Here is a 24,292-nt window from a genome sequence, read left to right on the forward strand (position 1 = left end):
ATAGGGCCCCTGGGTGGTGAGGATTGCCAAGACCGTGCCAATCCGTAGCTTTTAAATGGCTTCATGAGAAGCGTCCTTATTGTAAATGACAGGATCAGAGGGATTTGCTCACAAGGGAAAGTAATTTAACCTGACATGTCTCAGAAGCCGTTTGAGGATGGCATTATGTGCTGGAGAATGCAATCATCTGAAAATCCTTTCTCGGGAAGAAGACTACGAAAGACGAAAAACAGACAGTGGCCATTCCCAAATGTCATCCTGCAAGGAATGTAGTTTGCAAAAATTATAAAGCCTCTTTTGATCCAACAGGGCTGAATCACAGAAAAAGGTGCGTAGGATTCCTCTGTATGATTTCATCTACTGATTGTCCTACATTTGATGGTTTGGGTGGGACATGTTTGTGTCTGTCAATACAAAGGAATCGCCTAATTTCAATGTTTCTGTCATGTCAAAGCACCCCAAAAGCAACTTGGCACAACTTTTTACTATAAACTTGGGGGAGGCAGGCTGTTCTGCTGGATCTCCTTGCAGAACTGGAGTGGACCAAGTGAGTTGCTTTTCAAATGCAGTAGAATGATGTATCTTCAGAGAAGCTCATTTGAAACTCTTTTTCCGATCACGAGACACACCTTGGGTGATTTGTACCGAAAGATAGGGAAGCTGGTTCCATACTGGAAGGATAATTCTGTGTGACTGGTTTCTACTCTGGTGTCCCCCTATCTTTAATAGAGCAAATCTAGAGAAATGAGACACAGAAGAGCTTCAAGTCATGGAGCAGGCAGTGGGAAAGATGAATGCTAAAGTTCTCAGAGATCAATTCAGAAATGAGGGAATTTAATGATGGACTAACTCCTAAGGTATCATAAAAAGTAGCATCAAATGTATGTTTACCTTCCAGTAGGTGGACACCAAAAATTACATTGGTGGCCCTCCAATTATACACACCTTCTTGGACAACTTCCTACAAGATGGAGAGATGGACTATGAAATTATCTCGGTCCCAACTGAACATCACAGCAAAAGACTGAATGAACTAAAAGTATCTGTTGAAGTTGCCATTTTGGATATCCGCCCTATCCGGATGAATGTTTAGATCAGTGTTTTTCAAACTTGGCAACTGGATGGGGAATTCTGGGAGTTGAACTCCATACATCTTAAAGTTGCCAAGTTTGAAAAACACTGATCTAGAGCTTGCTATCTATGTCCTAATCCTACATAAGGTAAATATCTCCATCTTTTGGATGATGATGGGGTAAATCTGAAAGGATCACTTCTAGGGAATGGATTTCCTTTCCAAGTCTGCTCTTCTCTGCTTGAAGTCCCTTTGAATTAGGATCCCAAATTGCTGCCCCCCTGTAGGCTGAAGAGCTTGTTCAACCAACCTCTAAGAGAACCACGATTATCCTGCAACAAGGATAACTGCAGGAGACGGGCAGAGCTGACCTCAAAGCTGATCTCTGCTCAGAATTGCCTGTTGCTAAAGCAAGAATAGATCCTGCTTGTAGGACTCTCCAGCCTGAACTTCATATGGAGCTGTCCAGGGTGCTAGCTGATCACTGGCCTTCTGCAGCCAATCTTGTATAAGTAGTCCTCACTTACCAACCACTCATTTAGCAACCGTTCAAAGTTGTGACAGCACTGAACAATGGTACTTATGACCGGTCCTGAAAGTTCTGGCTGTCGCAGCACCCCGCGGTCATGTGATTGCGATTTGTGTGCTTGGCAACCGGCTCGCACTTATGACAGTTGCAGTGTCCCATGGTCACATGATCACTATTTGCAACCTTCCCTGCCAGTTTCCCACAAGCAAAGTCAATGGGGAAATGGCAGGGAAGGTTGCAAGTCATCTAGTAAGTCCCCCTGGCTTCCTTGTGTTTGCGCAAGGCCTCCCTCGACTCACACACAGCCTGCACCAGGCCTCCTACAGCACCTCTGCACTCCTTACCTGGGAATCCTACCGCTTCCTGCTTAATGACCCATGCATCTTGGGGCTATGACAGCAACTGGGACTGTCATCACTAAGCGATGCGGTCACATGATGTCAGGCTTTATGACTGCATCACTTAGCGACGGAAATCCTGGCCCCAATTGCAGTCGTAGCCCGAGGACTACCTGTATAAGCCCAAGACACTGTGACTACCTAGCCCTACCATGTCCACCTGGCAAAAACCTGGATGTTCACTAGAAAGCGCCAAAGAGTTACAGTATTCTATACTTCTTTATTGCCCTGTGGGATCCTAGAATCCTTGAATGGAAGCCTTGGAGACCATCTAGTCCAGTGTTGTCCAAACTTGGCCACTTTAAGATGAGTGGACTTCAACTCCCAGAATTCCCCAGCCAGCATGGCTGGCTGGGGAATTCTGGGAGTTGAAGTCCACTCATCTTAAAGTGGCCAAGTTTGGACGACACTGATCTAGTCCAACCCAGAGCAGAAATGTACCACTACAGCGCCTCCCAAGGCAGTCTGTTCCCCGCAGAACAGCTCATACTGCTAGGAAATTCTTCATAAAGTCCAACCAAAATCTATTTCCTTGTCATTTCATAGACTCCTAAGGTGTCAGGTTTGGAGAAACCTTGGAGGTCATCTAGTCTGACTTCCTAGTGCAGGAATCCACCACTCCAACTAAGGACTAGAACCTGGGTCTCCCCACTCCTAGTCTTGCACTTTCCCCACTACCCAACCCTGGGCTGAGAGGGAGAGACTGGTCCAAAGTCACCCAGCTGGCTTCTATGGCTGAGGGTGGACTAGAACCCGGCTCTCCCCCGTCTGAATGTAACAACAATCTTACAAGGTAGTCTGAGAGGGAGGGACTGAGAGGGAAGGAACTTGGGTTTCACTTCTTCTGGTCCAGCACCTTCACTAGGTGGTAGGATTGGAAAAGGTACAGTGGAAGGTCCCTTCTAACAACAGCTGGTGAAAAAAACCTGGAAGCATTGTGGTTTTATTTTCTATGCAAATAGAAATCTCCTCCATGAGAAAGTTGAGGGTAAGCCAGAAATAAGCCGTGTGGTGCCCAGAGTCCCTTAGATACCCCCAGACACTTCCCTTGGTGCCAATCAACTTCCTTGCCTGACAATTTTAATTAAAAACATGAAGATAGAAAGGAAGCTGGCATGCTGCAAGAGAAATATCAATCTTTATCTTCATATTTAGTTGCAGTGCTGGATCTCAGTAATAGCTACCTAAGAACTAATTTGCCTTCTAGCAAATGGGTATTTCTGTGCCTGGCCACACCATCCCCTGGCAGCCATTTTGTGAATGCACCCACTGCAGAATCTCAAAATTCCCCAACTATCTCATCTCAACACCCTCCCATAACATTTAGACCTTTAATATTCTGAACGGAATTGCCCGTGTTTCTACTTCGTATGTTTTACGTTGGATAGCAGGTCAGGTCAGTTAAACAGAACTGTGCCAGCCGTGTGTCGCCAACAGCGAGTTAAGACAGCCGGAAAGTGCCAGAAGCCAAAGAGAAAAAGGGAAAAAAAGCTTCAGAAAAGATGGTTCTAGTTGAACGCTGGCTTGTGGCTGGCGTGCCAGGAACAGGCAAGGCAGATCTGATGTAGGGGTGTGGGCGGCAGGCAGGCAGGCAGGGAGGAAGAACACCGTCTGTATCCTTCTTGGCAAGGCTGGGGTAGGGCTGAAGCACCAGGAGGAACTTAAAATCTCAAGTGAGATTTTCTTCTTTGAAAAGCCCCACGGGGGTGTTCGGTTTGGCTGGAAACACGAATGCTTTTTTCCTTAGCCCAATTGAAATGACTTCCTTCGCCTGTTTGAAGAACCAGGAGATTCCCATGATATTAAGCTGATAAGATTTGGCTTCTGGATAAAGGAATCTGAACCTTCTCTCTCCATCACCTCCCCCCTTCAATGTAATTTTTTTCCCCAGCTGGGTCTACATGCTGAATCAACCGTGATGGTTAAGAAACTGGGGAATTGCACTCCTGGATCCTCTGGAAACAGCCAAGGGAGTGACTTTGCCATGAATGAAATTTCTCACAGGCAGATGCTTTCAGAAGAAAAAAACACAGGGTGAATCTTTTGCACAACTCCCAAGCAGAAATCTTTCTAAGTAAAATGTAATCTGCAGCATGCTGGATCAGAGTGGATTCTTGATCTAGTTCTTGGTAAGACCGACCACGGGGAGCTTTAAGAAACAGGGATCCAGTGCTGTAAACAGTTTTATGAAGGTCAGGTCACACAGGAACCTAGGTCTGTTGCACTGCAGCCAGACTCTTTCTTGGACCCGTGTAAAATATTGGCACTAATCCACATTTTGACTACTTTGGATCCAAAGTTGCTATAGGAAAGCCTTCTTTTTATCTGCCTGCTCGTGTACTTGGGCTATTTTTGGACACTCTCCTCTGATGAACACCACTAAGAGAAGCAGGTAGACTAAGGAAAAGAATTTTCTCCGTTGCTATAGAGGAGTACAGAATTACCTTGAAGAAGGAATTCAAGATTTTTTTTAACTGATTATGTACCATCAAGTTGTTGTCAACTCTTAGCAACCACATAGATAGATCCATGAGGATCTGTCCCTAATCTGGTCCTTCAGGTCTTCCAAGGGTGCAACCATCATCACTATAACTGAATCCATCCCCCTTGTTGCTGGTCATCCTCTTCTTTTCTTTCATTCCACCTTTCCAATCATTATAGACTTCTCAACAGAGCGAGGTATTTATACTGATTGATTAGGTGCCATCAGGTTGGTGGTCATTCTTAGAGGCCACATAGATAGACCTTCTCCAAGGTTATCTGTCCCTTCAGATCTTGCTATAACTGAGTCCCTCCAACCAGCTGCTGGTCGTCCTCTTCTTCTCTTTCCTTCCACTTTTCCCAGCATCAGAGCTTCTCCGGAGAGCCCGGTCTTCACATCATATGTCCAAGATAGTACAATTTGAGCCCAGTCATTGGTGCCCCAAATGAGAACTTGAGTTCATTTGTTTGATGATCCATCGGGTTGTTTTCTTGGCTATTCATGGTCTTCTCAGGAGTCTTCTCCAACACCAAAGTTCAGAAGCATCAATACTTTCCTATCCTTTTTCTTCAAAGTCTCAAGGAATGCAAGAACTGTTAAGTAAATGTCAGCTAAGTCCTGGGAATTAACAAGGCGCGAGAAAGAAAGCGAAGAAAATCCCATCTTGATTCTGTATGATATAAGAGGGGGCATAGGAAAACTTTGACAGGCTTCCAAGTTTTGGTTATTATACCCTACAACAATGAAGTAGAGTTTCAGTAATGCTAGCCTCCTTCCTGGTCTGGTCTACCTCAACAGGCTGAGAGATGCAGGCCCTCCTCGTGGAACGTCCTCCCAGGATCTTCTGGGGATGGACAGGCTAAAAAACAAAGTCAAATCCACCACCCAGCAGGGCCATCCTCCGGTGGCAGAGGGGGGGGGGCTGGGAATATGTGTCAAAAAATTAAGATGGCAGCTATGGCCGTTATATTGTATTTTAATTGATTTTATCTCTTCTGTAAACCGCCCAGAGCCACTTTCAACGAGATGGGCAGTGACAAATTTGAGATATAGATACACGCACACACACATACTGGATATAAATGAATGAATGAATGAATGGCTGGGTATACACATGCCAGCTTCAAAGCACTTTTACAAACTTCTACAAAGCACTTTAACTTACAAACCCCGTAAGGTTAAATTCATTTAAATGAGAATTTTTTAAAACATGGTGAAAAGGAGACGAACCCCCAGAATTTTGGGAACTGCCCCGTTGCTCAAACGAACGCTTTGTTGTTTTTCTCTCTGATGAAGGCCAACCGCGGTGGGTGCTCGGCTGCTCCGTGCCCCGGGCTGAAAGGCCTGCCTGAAATGATCACCGTCACCCGATTTGACAACTAAGCTTCTTCCTGCAGGAGTTGCCAGGCTGATCCGTGCACCCATCAAGGGCACCCTCCCCTGGCCTCTTCCTTGATGGTTTAGGATTAGCACAATGCCCCTTGGCGAGGAGAGTCAGAGAGGGAGGTTGGATCCATATGGTCTAGGAACTCAGTGGGTGGTACATCTTTCTACAGGAAGGCACGAAGCTTCACCTCCAGGCTCCCCCAATTGGGGAGCAGACGTCTCCGGTGTAAAGCAACGGATGGCTTTCCTCCATAATAATGAAGGGGGGAGGATTTTTGTATAATCCACTTGATTGGGAATCATCCTTCTATCTCAGTGTTTCTCAACCCTGACCACTTGAAGATGGGTGGACTTCGACTCCCAGAATTCCCCAGCCAGCCATGCTGGCTGGGGAATTCTGGGAGTCGAAGTCCACCCATATTTAAGAGGCCAAGGTTGAGAAACACTATTCTATCTACTCCAGATGGATTAATTATGTGCCATGCTGTCGTTGCCAACAGCTAGCAACCCCATAGATAGATATTCCCCATGATGATCTGTCCCTAACCTGGTCTTTCAGGTCTTCCAGTGGTGCACAAGTACCCCAAAAAGTTATACCGTAAGTTTCAGCTTCTCTCTCTCCATTAGCCCGGGGGCGGTGGGGGGAGACTTCTGGGAGTTGTAGTTTCCCAGCCTTGCAGCAGATTCCTCCATTACAGGCTAGCCCAGGGTTTCTCAACCTTGGCCACTTTAAGATCAGGGGACTTCAACTCCCAGAATTCTCCAGCCAGCACTGAAGTTGTCAAGGTTGAGAAACACTGACCTAGCCACTGAGATGGGAGTCGATCCAATTTGCATAGCCCCGCCCCTTTTCCCCTGTTGTGTCCAGTCAGGGAGGTAGAATCCTCCCCCATTTGTCCTCTGATGTGGCGAGGTTGGGCAATCCCCCAAATAGGTGGAGACATGAGAAAAGTGGGCGGAGCTATTCCAGAAGCCAAGCTTGAATTTAGGAAGTTTGGTTTTTCAGTGTGTTTTAATTAATTAACTAATGTTTATCTATTTTGATTAAGGTTTGTCCTGTTTTTCCTGCAAAGAGCCCAGAGTCACTCCGCAGTAAGATGGGCGGTGGCAGATTTGAAATATAGATTAAATAAATAAATAAATTTTAGTTTATAATTATCACGGCTATTTCTCAAACATTTAGACAGGCTGGAAGATTTCAGAAGTTGTCACATCCCTTGTCACTGGGAGGGAAAACAATCTGGTTACAGAGAGGGAGGGGAAGCTACACAACACGCAAAAGGATGATTGTAAAATGATCACTAGCACCAATGAGAAGCACACCGTCAAGAAGATTGTACAAGAAAGAGCATGGGGTGGATTCTGGGGTTTCTAAGTTCAGTTGGAAGCTAATTTTGATCAGGCCTGGTTACTACTTGGATGGGAGGCCATCAGGAGATCCCAGTGTGGACAGCTAGACTGAGAAATTGAAGAAGACGAGGGAAAACTCCTTGCTTTCTGAAAATTAACGGATGGGTCCACAAAGTCACCAGGAGTCAAGAGTGACTAAAAGCGGGCTTTCCTCTCCTAGCTCACCTAAAAAAAACCCAAACAGTTTCAAACCTGGTTGGATAGGAGGTCACTAGGAGATCCCACGGAGTCTAGACTGAGAAGTCAGGGGAAAAAATCCTTTCAGGTAGGAGGCAAAGGCCAACCACTTCCATATTATTGCTGAATCAGCTGCACAGGTGCATCCGCGAAGGCTCCAGGGGAGTTACAGTTTCAGGATGGGAACTGAAAGCAAAACGCCTAATTCAAAACAGGCCCCGGAAGGACTCTCAACCACTGGTTCTCCACACTACTTTTTTTCCTGTTCTCGTTTCAAGATCCTCGGCTCCTTCGTTCTTCCACACCCTCCCTTCCGATTTCAGTCTGTCCATCTGGTCCTGAGTTAGAATCACCTCCGGGAAAGGGTGGGTTGCCATAGAAACGCTGCTCCGACCATCAGAGCAAGAGATATTTTATCCTTGGAGGAAAAGGATCAATTCACCTCCTTGGCGGAAGGAAGGAGCACCGTCTTGGACCTCCTGGCGATGTTCAAAGGTGCAGCTGGAGAGAAATCCAATCAAGGGCTTTTTTGGAATAGCCCGGAGATGATTTCTGGGGATGCTGGCACTCCTTTGGGGGTCCGGAGTTCGGGTGCTGGGGGCCGATCACAGCCTGAAATGCTCTCATGGGTGAACCAGGCAAGACCGTAGCCACCCTGCTGTTCGAAAGCTAGGGCTTCAGGGTCCTTGACACTGCTACGCTAGCTAGCTAGGTGCAAGGAGAGGTTTGAAAAATGGAAACAAACAAACATGGGCAAGGAGAGAGGGGAGCCTTGATAAGAAGGAAAGGAAGGACGAGGGTGCATCCACTCCAACCAGATGCTTTGGGAAGCCTCAAAAAATTGATATAGAGCAGCTATTTCCAAGCAACTAGTATTCAAACCTTTGACAGCAAAGCCCACTTTTAAAACCCTTTAAACTTGTCTTCTTCTTCTTCTTCTTCTTCTTCTTCTTCTTCTTCTTCTTCTTCTTCTTCTTCTTCTTCTTCTTCTTCTTCTTCCTCCTCCTCCTCCTCCTCCTCCTCCTCCTCCTCTTTTCCTCTTCTTCTTCCTCCTCCTCCTCTTCTTCTTCTTTTTCCTCTTCCTCCGCCTCTTATTCTTATTCTTCCTCTTCCTCCTCCTCCTCTTCTTCTTCTTCCTCCTCCTCCTCCTCTTCTTCTTCCTCTTCCTCTTTTTCCTCCTCCTCCTCCTCTTCCTCCTCCTCCTCTTCTTCTTTTTCTTCCTCTTCCTCTTCTTCCTCCTCCTATTCTTCTTCCTCCTCCTCCTCCTCTCCTCCTTCTCCTATTATTGTTGTTGTTGTTGTTGTTGTTGTTGTTGTTATTATTATTATTATTTCTTGCTTTTTCTTCAGGAGCCCTGAACAACTGACCTTGGGGTCTCTATTGTATCGCCACAGCCCTGTGAGGTAGGCAGGGCTTAGAGACCGTGACTAATCCAAGGTCACCCAGTGAATTTCCATGGTTGAGGGTGGGGGTGCATTTGAGCCTTGGTTCCGGGGCTGAGCGGGAGGGACTGGCCCAGAATCAGCCCATGAGCTTCTGGGGCTGAAGATGGACTAGACTCCGGGTCTCCCCCCTCCTAGTCCAGCCCCTTCCCCACGGGAGACGCACTGTCTCTCCTGATCTAAGGAACTCCAAAACCTTTCCGTGTCTAGGTTCAAGGGGTGGCCCCATGTTCAACTTCCATAAGAATTTTATCCACCCTCCTTTTCACACCTGGCAAGTCTTTGTGGATTTCCGTCACATCCCCCTTAACGTACAATCCAATATGCATTTGTGAACAGCTGTTTCAAAGTACCATGGGAGTTTGTCCACCTTCTAGAACAGCTACGGACAACGTGGGACGCCAAGGCTGCGTCAGATCTCTGGAGCTCCTTTTTTGCTCAACACTGGTGGCATATTTTCACCCCATTTTCAGACCGGGAGCTCATGAAAACAGGGGTGCCTTAAGTAGCCTTGACAGAATTTTTTAAAATAAATTTTATTAATTTTGCAAAAGGTTAAAAATACAGAAAAATAATTTTAAAAGGGAGGAGAGAGAGAGAGAGAGAGAGAGAGAGAGAGAAGGCATAGGAAAAAAAAGAGTAGCTTCCAACCTTCCTCGGTACAGGTATAAATATAAAATATATTCACCTCTTACTCTAGTATCTAATCTTAACAGAATTTTTAAAGCTGAGATCTCTCTCCCAAACCAGGGAAAAATTACCTCCACCCACTCAGCCTCAATGCCTCAACAACCTGTAGCCTTTGGCCACCAAAAACCAGAGAACAGTTTTACTAAAGGATCACCCCCAAGATAACAGTTTTTATGGAATTAGGAAGAACAGCTTTAAATGGACTCTGCCTGGCATCTTTTCTAGCATTTCAAGCAGCGGAAAAAAACTTTCCTGTTCATTTTCTGCTTTTTGATTTCATTTTTTTTTTAAAAATGGCAGGAAGTGATAGGATTAAACATGGAACTTTCCATTTGCAAAGCAGATGCCCCACACCTGTGCTGACTTCGGGCCTAAAAAAAAAGCCTGCTAAAAGACAGAATTTGCATTCTAATCTTTCTGTTTTTGCAGTCCCCGGAGCTCATTCAGAATTGCTGAAAAGGGGTTGCGTGGTGTGCAGTAAATAATAGTGTTGCTGCTAAAATAAACTCTTCCTGTTTTTTTAAAGAAATGAATGAAACACCAAACTTTTCCCCAACTAACAGAAAATGCCAGCTCTTCATCTAAATTCAGTTTATATCATGATCCTGAGAAACGTTAAGTGCAACCCCCCCAGTCCTAAATGATTGAATCCCCCCCACCAAAAAAACACAGAGTATTAACATCAGCTTTGCCAGTGTTTCTCAACCTTGGCAACTTGAAGATGGGTGGACTTCAACTCCCAAGATTCCCCAGCCAGCCTGGCTGGCTGGGGAATCTTGGGAGTTGAAGTCCACCCATCTTCAAGCTGCCAAGGTTGAGAAACATTGGCTTAGACAATAGCAATGGCGTTTTGGTAAGCTCAAGAATTCAGAGGAATACAATGCTTTGTAGCAGGTACAAAATGATGCCCAATAGACTGAGATGGCATTTTAAAAAAATCAAACAAATTGAGGGAAGAGAGGTCAACTTTCGAACGGTCACTCATGCCCTTGTTATCTCCCAGATAGACTACTGCAATGCGCTCTACGTGGGGCTACCCTTGAAGAGTATCCGGAAGCTTCAGCTGGTCCAGAATGCAGCCGCGCGAGCTATTTTTGGGGTCCGAAGAAGGACCCATATAACACCTTTGCTCCGTGAGCTGCATTGGGTATCAGTTTGCTTCCGGGTCCAATTCAAGGTGTTGGCTATCACCTTTAAAGCCCTACATGGCATGGGGCCAGGCTACCTGAGGGGCTGCCTCGCCCCCATGAGCTCATCCTGTCCCACCCGATCCCACAGAGAGGGCATGCTCCGGACCCCCTCAGCAAAAGAACTCCGACTGGCGGGGTCCAGAAGGCGGGCCTTCTCGGCTGTGGCCCCCGCCCTTTGGAACATATTGCCCCCGGAGGTGAGGCAGGCCCCCCCACTCCCGGCCTTTCGGAGGGATCTGAAGACCTGGCTCTGCCATCTGACCTGGGGCGGGGAGGGAGGTTGTCAGAAATGGGGTCGGCTAGCCCCATAGTGGCCTGGTGTGGCCTCCATCGGCCTCTTGGATTTTTTATCTTTTTTCTATCTGTGTAAGTGTGGTTCTTTTTTATAACTTTTAATTATGTATTTATGGTTTTAATTTGATGTAAACCACCCAGAGTCCCCCATTGCGTGGAGATGGGCAGGGATAAGCCTATGTATGTATGTATGTATGTATGTATGTATGTATGTATGTATGTATAAATAAATAAATACCCTGAGCTTATTCCAAGATGTCGTTTGGCAAGGATTTCCCCCTCCCCACCACTGCCCCAGCATTTTTCAAAGTAGAAAGTGATAAATGGCTTAGATATTTTTTTATTATTATTATTTTCGTCCCAAGACATGAAAAATTGAATGAACGTAAAGACTACTGCAATGACTGATGGACAAGGTTAGGGAAAAATTATGAGAAATAATTGCATTAAGAAAAATAGATGTGACTTATAATGCAGAATGAAGTGGGGCTTGGGGGGCTGTTCTGATTGTTTATAAATTCCAAATGTGCTTGGGCATTATACACATAATCATAAATATTCCATACATGGGCACATAGACATACACACACACACGCACACACAGAGGCAGGTAATTATGCATTAATTATATCTCCCCTCCCTCCTTTCTTCCATTCACATTTATTGCAATGTTCTGATTTTTCTCCCCATCCACATTTTCCCTTAAGAACAAATCTGTGAAGTAGGTCAAGCTGAGAGAAGGGAGGGGGTTGGTTTTGCACACCCAGACAAGCCATAATTTAACCATGGTTTATTGAATAAACCACATTAGGTGGCTGCAAACTGGCCAAATAAATGACACACCAGAATGCTTCGTTCATATCACACCCTCTGGGACAAATATACATCTAATATTTTGGCTTAGTGTGACATGTCCCTCTCTCTCTCTGCCCCTCCCATCGATTCCAGTATTTCAATTCAAGTTTGTTTGGAACTTATCTGTCCACTACCGGTCATTCTATCTTGGTCCATCCCAAATACTCTTGGATGCTCCATTGGGTCCTGAACTTTGCAAATCAGAGCTTAAGCAACCCTACAGAGCAGTGTTTCTCAACCTTGGCCGCTTGAAGATGTGTGGACTTCAACTCCCAGAATTCCCCAGCCAGCATGGCTGGCTGGGGAATTCTGGGAATTGAAGTCCTCACATCTTCAAGCAGCCAAGGTTGAGATGCACTGCTACAGAGGATTTTCCAACAGGAGGACCATCAAAAATAAGGAGAGATGACAACTACCTCCACGGCTCTCGCTGTCTGCAGGCTTCACCTGGATCGGCCGGGCCATCTGCAGGGAGCAAGAAAGAGAAATGCCAAAGGTTAGCCATGCTTTGGGCATTCTGCAACCTTACGGAAATGCTCAGAAAGTGATTGTGTTATTTATAATAAGTAGATCGCAGCAACTGGGGCCTGAAACAAAATGCTACGGTCAGAATTTCCTTGGTTCAGGCTTCCAGAACAGTGTTTCTCAACCTTGGCCACTTGGAGGGATGTGGACTTCCACTCCCAGAATTCCCCAGCCAGCCATGCTGGCTGGGGAATTCTGGGAGTTGAAGCCCACACATCTTCAAGCTGGGGAATTCTGGGAGCGGAAGTCCACATCTCTCCAAGTGGCCAAGGCTGAGGCACACTGTTTCAGAATGCCCCATCCCAGAATACTCCATTCCACCTCTCCCATCCGTTTCCTCCAGGTTTTTATTTACTTGATTGATGGATATGGCCACCCGTCTTATCAAAAACAGTTCAGGGCAGCTCACGAAATAATAAAAGCATAAACAAGAGAAACCAAGTGCGCGCTCCATCATCTCTGTCCATTCATCAGTGCCGTCCCCAGGTGCCAACCTTACTATTCCAGGGGCCTGGAGGAAAAGCCAGCTCTTTACCGCTTTCCAGGATGGGGGGCTGATGAATTTCAAGGGGAAGAGCAGGGGCTGCGTTGGAAAAGCTCCGTCCGAGGTCCCACGAGATGGCAACATTTAAGGGAAGGGAGCTGGAGCGTGCCCCCCATCCGATCCCTCCCAAGGGAAAGACGCTCCTGCAGATAACCTGGCCCTGTGCCATTCAGGTCTTTGAAAGTGATAACCAGCCCTCTGGATTGCCCCCCAAAAGAAACTAGATGCCAGCACAATTCATGCAGCAATCTTACTATTCTACCGTATAGAATAGTATATTCTATATAAACCTGGAGGAAACGGATGGGAGAGGTGGAATGGAGTATTCTGGGATGGGGCATTCTGGAACAGTGTGCCTCAACCGTGGCCACTTGAAGAGATGTGGACTTCCACTCCCAGAATTCCCCAGCTTGAAGATGTGTGGACTTCAACTCCCAGAATTCCCCAGCCAGCATGCCATTTCTATGTGGTGGTTTGGGGTCTTCTTCGGTAACAAACCCCTCATTCTTGGCACAGCCCAAGAGTGCCCCTTAAAAGGCATGGTGAGTTGGCTCCATACTTAGAGGTCTGAATAAATGGAGTTTTGTATGCTGGTCTACGACTGTAATAAGGACTGGTTTGATCTGAATGGAGTTTAACATCTCCTATATAATCCCATTTCTACAATAGGCCAGCTGAGGAATACTAAGTTGTGTATTTATCATTCGTCCGGAAGGCTTAGGAAGCTGGACTCAGGCACTAGATAATTTTTGATTTGCCAGCTAGACCCTGGTCATCAGCAAAGGAGCACCTTCCTTAATTGGGTAAAGCATCTTGCCATAGAGCAGTGTTTCTCAACCTTGACCACTTGAAGATGCGTGGACTTCAACTCCCAGAATTCCTCAGCCAGCATGGTTGGCTGGGGAATTCTGGGAGTTGAAGCCCACCCATCCTCAAGTGGTCAAGGTTGAGAAACACCGCCATAGAGTCTGGCTTTCACTTATCTTTCACATTTTATGAAACTAAATTTAGAGGAAGGAAGGAAGGAAGGAAGGAAGGAAGGAAGGAAGGAAGGAAGGAAGGAAGGAAGGAAGGAAGGAAGGAAGGAAGGAAGGAAGGAAGGAGAGAAAGAGGGAGCAAGGGAGGAAGGGAGGAGAAAAAGAGGAAGGAAGGAGGGAGGGAGGAAGGAAGGAGGGAGAGAAAGAGGAAGGAAGGAAGGAAGGCAGGAAGGAAGGAAGGAAGGAAGGAAGGAAGGAAGGAAGGGAGGGAGGGAGGGAGGGAGGGAGGGAGGGAGGGAGGGAGGGAGGAAGGAGAGAAAGAGGAAGGAGGGAGGGAGGAGGGAGGAAGGAAAGAGGAGGGAGGAAGGAAGGAAGGAAGGAAGGAAGGAAGGAAGGAGAGAAAGAGGGAGCAAGGGAGGAAGGGAGGAGAAAAGAAGAAGGAAGGAGGGAGGGAGGAGGGAGGGAGGAAGGAGGGAGAGAAAGAGGAAGGAAGGAAGGAGGGAGGGAGGGAGGGAGGAAGGAAGGAGAGAAAGAGGAAGGAGGGAGGGAGGAAGGAAAGAGGAGGGAGGGAGGGAGGGAGGGAGGGAGGGAGGGAGGGAGGAAGGAAGGAAGGAAGGAAGGAAGGAAGGAAGGAAGGAAGGAAGGAAGGAAGGAAAGGAGTGAGTGAGTGAGTGAGTGAGTGAGTGAGTGAGTGAGTGAGTGCCAAAGGAGTCTTATTGTGGCTTACTGGCATAGTTTGGCTCTAGCAAATCAAGAAAAGGAGGCGGTACCCTCCACTTTGGAGCAGCCATGGGAATTTTACTGGAGGGGGGAGAAAGAAGATATTTAATATTCATGTACAATCCAGATGTTAGGAGTTGGCAGAATCACCTCAACCATATTAAATTTTAAAATTTGGCAGTCAGGCCACATATAAGGAAGGTTGAGCAGTTCTGCCCTCACGTGATATGGGTGAGTTTTGACTACTCTCGCGGATGACCCTCCTCTGAGAGCTGAAAATGCAAACGAACTTTAAGCCGTACTTGTGAAAGTCAAGGAGCACAGTGAAAAAGTGGGATGGGTGACAACCAATACAGCAACCAGCCTTAGAAATGACAATGAAGATACCGAAGTGGTGGACAACTTCTGCCTTTTAGGATCAACCATCAAGAGTAAAGGAACCAGCAGTCAAGAAATATGCCGTAGATTAACACTTGGCAGAGCAGCCATGAATGGAAAAGATATTCAGATGCCAGCATGTGTCTCTACTTGCAAAGATCAGAATCACGCAAGCCGTAGTCTTCCCCGTGACCATCTATGGAAGCAAAAGTTGGACTCTGAACAAGCAGGATAGGAGGACCATTGATGGCTTTGAACTTTGGTGTTGGAGAAGACCCTGAGAATCCTGCGGATGGCCAAGAAAACAAGCCGATGGATCATCAAACAAACCAGCTCAGGGTTCTTACTCGAGGCACTGATGACCGGGCTCAAATTATCCTACTTCTGACACATGATGTGAAGACCCAGCTCTCTGGAGGGGGTTCAGATGCTGGGAAAGGTGGAAGGAAAAAGAAGAAGAGGATGACCAGCAGCAAGGTGGACGGACTCAGTTACAGCTGTGATGGGTGCATTGGTGGAAGGACCAAGCTGAAGAAGGTCTTAAATAGAGTTGACACCAACTTAATGGCACATAATAAATCGATCAAAAACTATATCTGTCCCCAAGCTATGTAAAAATTGTGCGCACAAATGAATGCAACTTCAGAAGATTTCAAACTACAGTACCCATCATCCCTAGCCACTGTCAGTGCTGGATCAGCCTGATAGGAATTGGAGTCCAAAACCTACCTGGAACGCAGGATGTCCCTCTGCATGCATGAGATATTCTTTTAGAGATTTTGATTCTAGAGAGAGCAAATCACAATGTTGCCACAATTCCACCACATCTCTCGGTGCGCAAGGACACCTTGTCAGCCATCCCCCCCCACAAGGGAGGGGCCACTTAACCAAATGTTGACCTCTATTTGTCAAGGCATTTTGAGGAGAGCTTGGAAATTTAGATTGGCAAAGTTGAATTCCGTTTGGCCAGTTTCTGGTCCAGCTGGTCTGCCCATTGCAATCTTTCCTGGACCTGGAGATGCTGAAGTCAATGATTTGCACCCTGGCCACCTTCCAGTTAGACTACTGCAATTGGCTGTATGTGGGGCTGCCCTTGGAGAGGACTCTAAAGCTGCGGCTGGCACAGAACGTGCCTTCTGTTCTGCTGAGTGACATTAGCTGTCTTAGGAGAACAACCCCTTCAGAGGGGGGCCTTTACTATGGTAGCCCCCTCCCCATTATGGAAGAGCTTGTCCTCTAAGTCAGCTGGGCACCCCTTGATATCCTTTAGAAGAAAACAGTCCTCCAGGAAGGGTTTTCTTCATGGAGACTGGCATAGGGGCTACCAAGTTTTAATTTAAATTTAATTCATCGTTGAGGTCAGTGTCTCTCAATCTCAGCCACTTTAAGACGGGTGGACTCCAACTCCCAGAATTCCCCCAGCTGGGGAATTCTGGGAGTTGGCGTCCACCCGTCTTAAAGTGGCTGAGATTGAGAAACCCTGATTTAGGTTGTTGCTACAATGCTACTCTTTTCTCTGTGCAAGCTGTGTAGAGTCAGGTGAATCAGGCCAGCTGCAAATCTTTGCCATCCATCAGTCGGGTTGCTGTGGTTTTAGGTCGCCTGGGTGCACGTTTTGGGTTTTAAGGCTTTCCCTGGTTTTGTTTGACGCGTGCCTATGTTTGGGGGTGCACGCAGCACCCGCAACATACACACACCAATGCGTTCATGTACAGTCCACAGGTCCCCGGGGTGTCTCTGGTGTCCAACACACTACATAGACACCCTACATAATAGCATTCTCTGCTATCATCCCAGAAGGAAAAAAAAGCGAGGATTTTTGCCAGGGACAAATTGTGGAAAATGGGGCTGGGGGGGAGGGAGCTCCCAGTTAAACAGAAACCCCTGGCAATAATGCTCCTGATTTTTTCTTTCTTCCTTTCTTTCTTTGCTAAAATGCATATGCCGTTCCATCATTTCCTTTTTCCCTGAACAAATTGCCGGACTCCCCCACCCCCCCCAAAAAACCTGAGCCCATCTCTGCCCTCTCTTCAAGAAGGCCTCTCTTTCTGCTGGGTAAAAACCCGAAAAGAGAAACGGTTTCCTTGGCAACAGCTATGCACCACATGGCGCTTGACATTTGTGGTTGCCGTGGCAACTGGATTTTCTTGGGGAGGGGGGAACCTTCCCCTCTGGAGCTGCGGGGGGAGCGATGGGGGGAAGGACCGAAGATGGGGTCAAATATTCAGGTTTGATCCAGGACGATGTCGGTTTGGAATCCCCTGGACTGTTTTTAAATTTCCGATTTTGCAATCCTTCCAATTTGCAAAGCGGTTTTCCCCGTGTGGGTTGCAACCCTTGTACGCGTCAGATCAAACAGGAGGCCTCCTCTGACTACCTGTGGTGCAAAAGTTGTGCATCCCACTAAGGCAGCTTTGGAATGTCCTAGACTACAACATCCATCACTCTTGGCTAGTGTCCAGGGAGAGGAAACGGAGTCCAAAAGGCTTATGGACATCAGGTTTGGCAAAGCTGATCTTCACCCACACAACTTGACTAGGTTTTGCCCAGTATGAGTTACTTTAAGTAGAGAAATCTCTCCAAGGCTGAAACAGACCCTGGATGGTAGACCACCAGGAGATCCAGGGGTCTGGAAACTGAAGACAAGAAAAAGACCGAAGAAGCCCACAAGAGAACCACTTCCTAAATCCAGATTAGCAAACTGCAACACATAACACCCAAGAAACCTATTGTGGTATTTGTCCTTCGCGGAAAACTTTTCCATGCCTTCTTGCCTGCTATAAAAACTTGAACAGCGGAGGATGGGGGGCATGGAAAACACGCCTAAAAATTACTTGTTCTCTTTTTTGTAATGACCCCCCCCCCCCCTTGCTGGATTCCTGGATTCTCCTCAAGGAACAGACCAACGCCAGACAAACAGAAGAAAAACAGAAAATGAAATATAAGGGCCATCTGTAGCCCCCAGCTCAAAAATTTAACTCCATCAAAACTCAACCAATCCCTTTTCCAAAGAAAACGTATTTAGGATGGGAATTATAACAGGAGAAACGACACGATGTCTATTTTGACATTCTAGCATCTGGGATAAAACTCATCCCTGTGGCCTTACATTTATCTGAGCCCCTCTAAGCCCCCCATTTTTTTTCTCCTGCCGGCACTGTTCACTTGCAAAAGAGGGAGAAAGAAAAGAAAAACAGCATTGCCGTAACTCACAAACTGCCCCTCGACCTCATGAGCCGTTTCGTACAACATGCGTGTTCACGGTCAGTTTAACCATCGTAACCTCAGCCCAGTTTTCTGGTTCACTCGATGCGCTTGAGCCATGAACTAACCTCATCTAACAAAGTGGGATCAAGGGTGGACACCAATCAGCCCTTCAGAGTAGGCCAGGTCAAGGAGCAGACACAGCAGGGACTCCGGAAAAGCTAGTTTTAGCTGTAGGGTAGAATAGCAGAATCTCGGAAGCCCATCCGAGTTTCTCTCTGTCCCATCTTATATTAAGCAAAATCAAGAAGGGATTATTCTAAGTTTCTTTCTCATGCTTGCTTCAATCCCTGGATGACGTAATCTCTTATCCAAGTCTGTCCTTAATGGCTCATTCATATCTTCCCCAACATCTGCTCTAAACGTCTACACCACCAGTCCAAAAAATATGGGTTGATCTCTTACAGGTGTAAATGGATCACACCAGCTATATCTGCCAAAGGAGATACATAACCATCACTTCAAATAACCATCACAAACACCTCTTTCTCCAGAAGCCCTTTTCTTTCCTGGCCACAAACCACATGTTTGGCCCTGAAGACTCCCAACCATCAATGATTTAAAGGAGAATTAAAGATTAAACTGGCTATTTATTCTATGGAGGCCCTTCAATGAGGATTTTCCTTGCCTATAGCTAGTGGAGAAGGCCATAATGCTGGGAAAGGTGGAAGGGAAGAGAAGAAGAAGAGGACGACCAGCAACAAGGAGGATGGACTCAGTGACAATGGTGATGGGGCACGTTGGAAGACCTGAAAGGCCAGGACGGGGGCAGATCATCCTGGAGAAAACCCATCTACGCGGTCGCTAAGAGTCAACAACAACTTGATAGCACGTCGTCATCATCATCATCATCATCGCTAGTAGAAGAAAGATACACCTCTCAGAACTTCTATCCCCGACTCCTCAGATTTTGGCCCTAACCACCTTGCCAAAGCCTGCCAGCCAGTAGCATTGGCAGAAGGAAGGGTAGACGTTTACATTTGAAGGTCACGTGTTTGCTAGTTTGAACCAGGGCCCTGATACCAGAGCTGTCACTCTCCAAATTCAAAAGGGGATTTGCAACCCTGGCGGAGGGGGGCATTCATCTACCATCTCTCTGCATCCCCTAAAACCAAATGCACCTTTTCCCAGGATGGCCATGATCCTCCCCACCCCCCCCAAAGGCACATTGGGTTTAAATGGTGGCTGACAGATACTACGTGAACTCCCGCGTGTGCTCCGTAGCATCCGAGAGTCCTTAACTGGATTACAGCAAGATGCAAATGTAATTACAACACAGGAGTATCTCCTGCTTAGCTCAGTAACTGTAAAATGATTTTTGCCTAATAATTTTGAAGCATATTATTTGAAAAGTTCTCTTCAGCTGTATCAGCCTCTCTGGGCTAAGATGTTTTTGCATATTTATCTTCAAGAAGTATTACGCTAAATTCGAAGCTTCGGACTTTGCTGTAATTGCACCCCTCTCAACATCCCCACCATATACCAGCCTGGCCTCCTATTTCTCCAAAACAGGCCTTAAAATTTTACTTACTCCAAGATTCTTTGGAAAAGTATTTATAGCTGGCATTTAGCAGCTGTTGGCTTTAATTGCTGATACTGGTAGGTTTTTTCCCTTTTATTTCCCAGTAACATATGTTTTACTTTGCTGCTATAATATTTTTAGATGTCCTAGTATATTTCAGATTATGGTTTTAATGTTTTAATAGTTTGTAATGTACATTGCCATAAATAGTTTTCATACGTTCTGAGGAATTTTCGATGTGGGACAAATTTGGGATAGATATTTATTCTTCAGAGGTGGGCTGGACAACTTACCTGTCCTACTGCAAAGGTGAGCCCCAGCTGGGTGACTTTGGGACCAACCAAGTAAAGGGATAAGGACTTAAAAAAAAAGCTTCTGTATTTGCTTGCATTAAATGCTTTGGAGGGGGAAGGAGGAGAAAGAAGGAGAGTATTGGATAATACATTGGACAGAATGACCCTTGTGATCAGACCACCATCGGTCTGAACAGTCACCTGACATCTGTCAGTCGTAATAGTCACCCCACTACCATTGGTCACCCCAATCACCCAACCATCAAACACAATGGTCATCCCACCGCCATTGGTCACTCTAGTCACCAACTATCAGTCATCCCAGTTCACCCAACCACCAGCCACTTCAGTCACCCACCATCAGATACAGCAGTCACCCTTGGTCACCCCAGTCACCCAACTTCCAGACAGAACAGTCCCCCCACCACCACTGATCACCTTAATCACCCAACCATCAAACACAACGGTCACCCCATCACCATTGATCACCCCAGTCACCCAACCATCAGTCATTCCAATCACCCAGACATCAAACACAGCAGTAATCTGACCACCACTGTCCCCCAGCTGTAGAGGGAAGAGGGAATGGCCTTGAGGGGTAGGAGGAAGAGATGCTGCCAAGACAATGGTCAGATAAAAGAAACCTGAGTCGGAAGCAGGACCGTAACCCGAGAAAGAGTCTCAGACAAGACCCTCCCTAGTTCTCATGAAGACAAAGGGAGGGATGGGGAAGGCACATTCAGTCCTGCAAGATTCTATGGCTACAACTTTACAATAAAGGTAATGTTAGTCTACATCAGTGTTTCTCAGCCTCAGCAACTTTCAGATGTGTGGACGTCAACTCCCAGAATTCCCCAGCCAGCTGGATGGAGGACTTGAAGACAAAAAGGACATCTCCTTTTGTTGGGCATCTGGTAACCCTAGTCCCGGGAAGAGTTTTTATTCTAAGTATTTTATCCCATGCTTACTCTGTTCCTCTTTCTTGGCATAATGTTTTAATTTATATATTTCATTTTTGTTTAATCGATTTATATAGCTTTGCCGCCAAGCGTTTGGGAAGGGGGAATAACGTCCCCAATTCTATCCTTGCACTGAAGACATCGCTGAATTAACTCTTACGTTCTGCTGAGTTGTCCATTGTTGTTGTAGTTGTTTAGTCGTTAAGTCGTGTCCGACTCTTTGTGATCCCATGAACCATATTGCGCCATCTGCAAATTAATTTCCCCCATCCTTGTAAATCGGTCCAACTCTACTATGGAAGAGAATACAATATTTTTTGCTGTTGGCAGGGAATTCCTTAGAAATCTCCAAAATATTGGCAAAATAGTGCTCGGTCATGATTGCTGCAGGGAAACTCTGGGTATAATGAAGTTCTAATAGATTGTTTCCCATCAGAAGACCATTCTCCCTCTCTTTTTAATATTCTAGTTTTATTGCATTGATTGTTTGCTGTTGGGTTTTTTAGAGAGGGAGAATTCTGGTCTGTAAATAAAATGTGACCGATTTCTAGGAAGCAGATAACAGACAGATACAGGCCAACGGTAATGTTCAAAATCCAAGCAGAGGATTAGAATAGCAGCAACATGAAGCCTATTTTAGGGTTCCCATTACCATTTGTATGACTTTTCATGTGAAAAAAAATGGTGCTGGCAATTTGAAGATAGAGGATGCTGGAATAGGGGGGAGAGAAAGTTTGTTGCCCAAACTGAGATCTAAAGGCCTGAATGCTTTTAATTTTATTCATTAGAGGTATATCTTGCCTTTCCTTCTGGAGTTCAAGGTCACATTCACCATATTTTAATATAGAAATTAATTAATAAATGAATGAATGAATTTCCTCACCAAAAAATCCCTCCGCAATTTTTCTCACCAAAAACAACCCTATTTTATTCATTTATCAAATCTGTATGTTGCCCGACTCCCCACATGGTTCTTCCATCCACCCCAGGAAACTCATGGCGAAGTGGTCATATGACACTAAATGACGGCTGTTCTCCCGCTCTCTTGGGGTTCTTTTAGGTTTTTATTCTTTTAGGTTTTTATGTTTGTTGTTATCGACGTTGGATGTTTTTTAGATGGCGATATGGTTTGAATTGCTATTCTGCTTGCAAAAAGTCACTTTTTGTGAGGTGGGTGGCTATATAAATTTGCTAAATAAATAAATTTTAAAAACCCTATCAGATAGGTTGGATTGAGAGAGAATAACTGCCCCTAAGTCACCCAGTAAATTTCCATGACTCATGGTAGAATTGAACCTGAGTCTTCATAGTCCTAGCATAACACCTTAACCACTATACCAGGATTTCTCAACCTTATCAACTTGAAGATGGGTGGACTTCAACTCCCAGAATTCCACAGCCAGCCATGTTGGCTGTGGAATTCTGGGAGTTGAAGTCCACCCATCTTCAAGTTGATAAGGTTGAGAAGCCCTGCGCTGTACTGTGCTGGCTTTACAAGACCTCCACCATCTCTTCCAACACTGACAATCCAGATACATCCACCACCAACTGATTTCACTCAATCCCTTAACCTTATTTCCTGCAACCACCATTTTCTGGCTTTGCAAAATATATAACTTACAGTAAACCACAAAACATTAACCTGGGTTGGTTTAACATCCTGTATGAACACCCTTGCTGAGTTCGCATCAGAGGAAGCCTGTTGGGGGAATGCAATTGATAGCTAAGATAGGCCCTCTCTTGCAGGACAAGCCAGCATGTGTGTATGGGCTACGCTGCTCCGGGATCACCCTGCCATTGCGCACAAAGTCACACAGGGCATGCTACGAAACATAGACCCCCTTCCCAGACCCCCTTCTCAGGCACATGGCCATGCTGTAACAACAACCTACGTTCTACTACGGCAAGTTCCAGTCACGATCTGGTATTTGCTTCCTCGTTACATAAGTTGGACTCTGACAATACAGGCAGACGCACTATTAAAAAACAGCCACCGTCTCTGTGCTGCCTTAAGGCTCACGCCAACACGCCAGCAAAATGCATGTTTGCTTTGCAGCTGCAGAATGCATGCATCTCTTCCCCTCCTTCTGTGTGGGTGTTTTTTTAATAGGTGATTAAGTTTAATAAGGTGACACCACATGGACAACACTTGGAAAAAATCGGCTGACTCTGTGCTGCTTTAACACCAGGTCAGAACTACAACAACACCCCAAATATAGAACATATAACATACAACATAAAATGCTGCTTGCTCTGTCTTTCTGTCTGTCTGTCTGTCTATGTCTGTCTGTCTGTCTATGTCTGTCTGTCTGTCTATGTCTGTCTGTCTGTCTTCCATCCATTCTATATCTATCTATCTATCTATCTATCTATCTATCTATCTATCTATCTATCTATCTATCTATCTATCTCTGTTATCTATTATCTACCATCCTTAACTATCCATCTCTCTCCCCATTATCCATCCATCCATCCATCCATCCATCCATCCATCCATCCATCCATCCATTAAATTTATAGACCACCCAATCCATATGAGTCCGGGCAGCTTACAGGATGGAACAATAAAGCCTTATAAAAACACAGAATATATAAGCCAAAAGAACATGTAGAACAGAGTTTCTTAAAGGGTGGTCTTAGGACCCCTGCAGTCCCCAAGACCCTCTCGGGGGTCCTCAAAATCAAAATTATTTGCCAGCCTATGTTGAAAAATAACACCATATTAAAATCCCGTCAAACAATCATGAGGAGTGGTAGCGCTAACGAACGCATCCATTTTAATTTTCAATATGGTAAAGACTGTACTGATAAATATGATCCGTGCAAAGGAACGCTCTTCTGGGGTCCTCCATGAGAACACGGGGCCAACCTTTCCTCTACCGTCCTCTTTGCTTCTTTCTCTGCACTGCCTTCCTTTCTCCAGCAAGTGATGCTCAGCGCATAAGCCAAGGCAACGCCCCATCCTTTGGGGTCCAACGCACCATTAGGAACGTGTGCAAGAGGTAGCCCTCTTGTTCTGTGTTTGTGCACTCAAACTGAGTGTGTAACGTCGGTGGCCGACGTCAGACGTTACACGTCACAATGTTTTGCACCAGCCCGATTCATCGATTCTGTTTTTCGTTCAGCATTCAGCAGCCGCAAGCGCTTTCGGGAAGCGAAGCAAAGTCGAGGATAAAAATTGGGCA

General features: G+C 45.9%; 1 protein-coding gene across 2 annotated transcripts in view; it reads right to left on the reverse strand.

Moving 5' to 3' along the window:
- The window catches only part of CELF5 (CUGBP Elav-like family member 5), a 75,979-nt gene that overhangs the window by 26,681 nt on the left and 25,006 nt on the right, over positions 1 to 24,292 (reverse strand). The window contains exon 3 of one of the 2 annotated variants that reach the window (XM_088149356.1): positions 12,342 to 12,390. In XM_088149356.1, coding sequence (XP_088005482.1) covers positions 12,342 to 12,390 — 49 coding nt within the window. Of the gene's footprint in view, positions 1 to 12,338; positions 12,391 to 24,292 lie in introns of both variants that reach the window. The other variant, XM_088149355.1, reaches the window with a different exon arrangement.

The sequence above is a fragment of the Python bivittatus genome, unplaced genomic scaffold (assembly GCF_059951505.1).
Source record: "Python bivittatus isolate LINGU-HERP-01145 unplaced genomic scaffold, Pbiv_v1 ctg000580_np1212, whole genome shotgun sequence".
Taxonomy (NCBI): Eukaryota; Metazoa; Chordata; class Lepidosauria; order Squamata; family Pythonidae; genus Python; species Python bivittatus.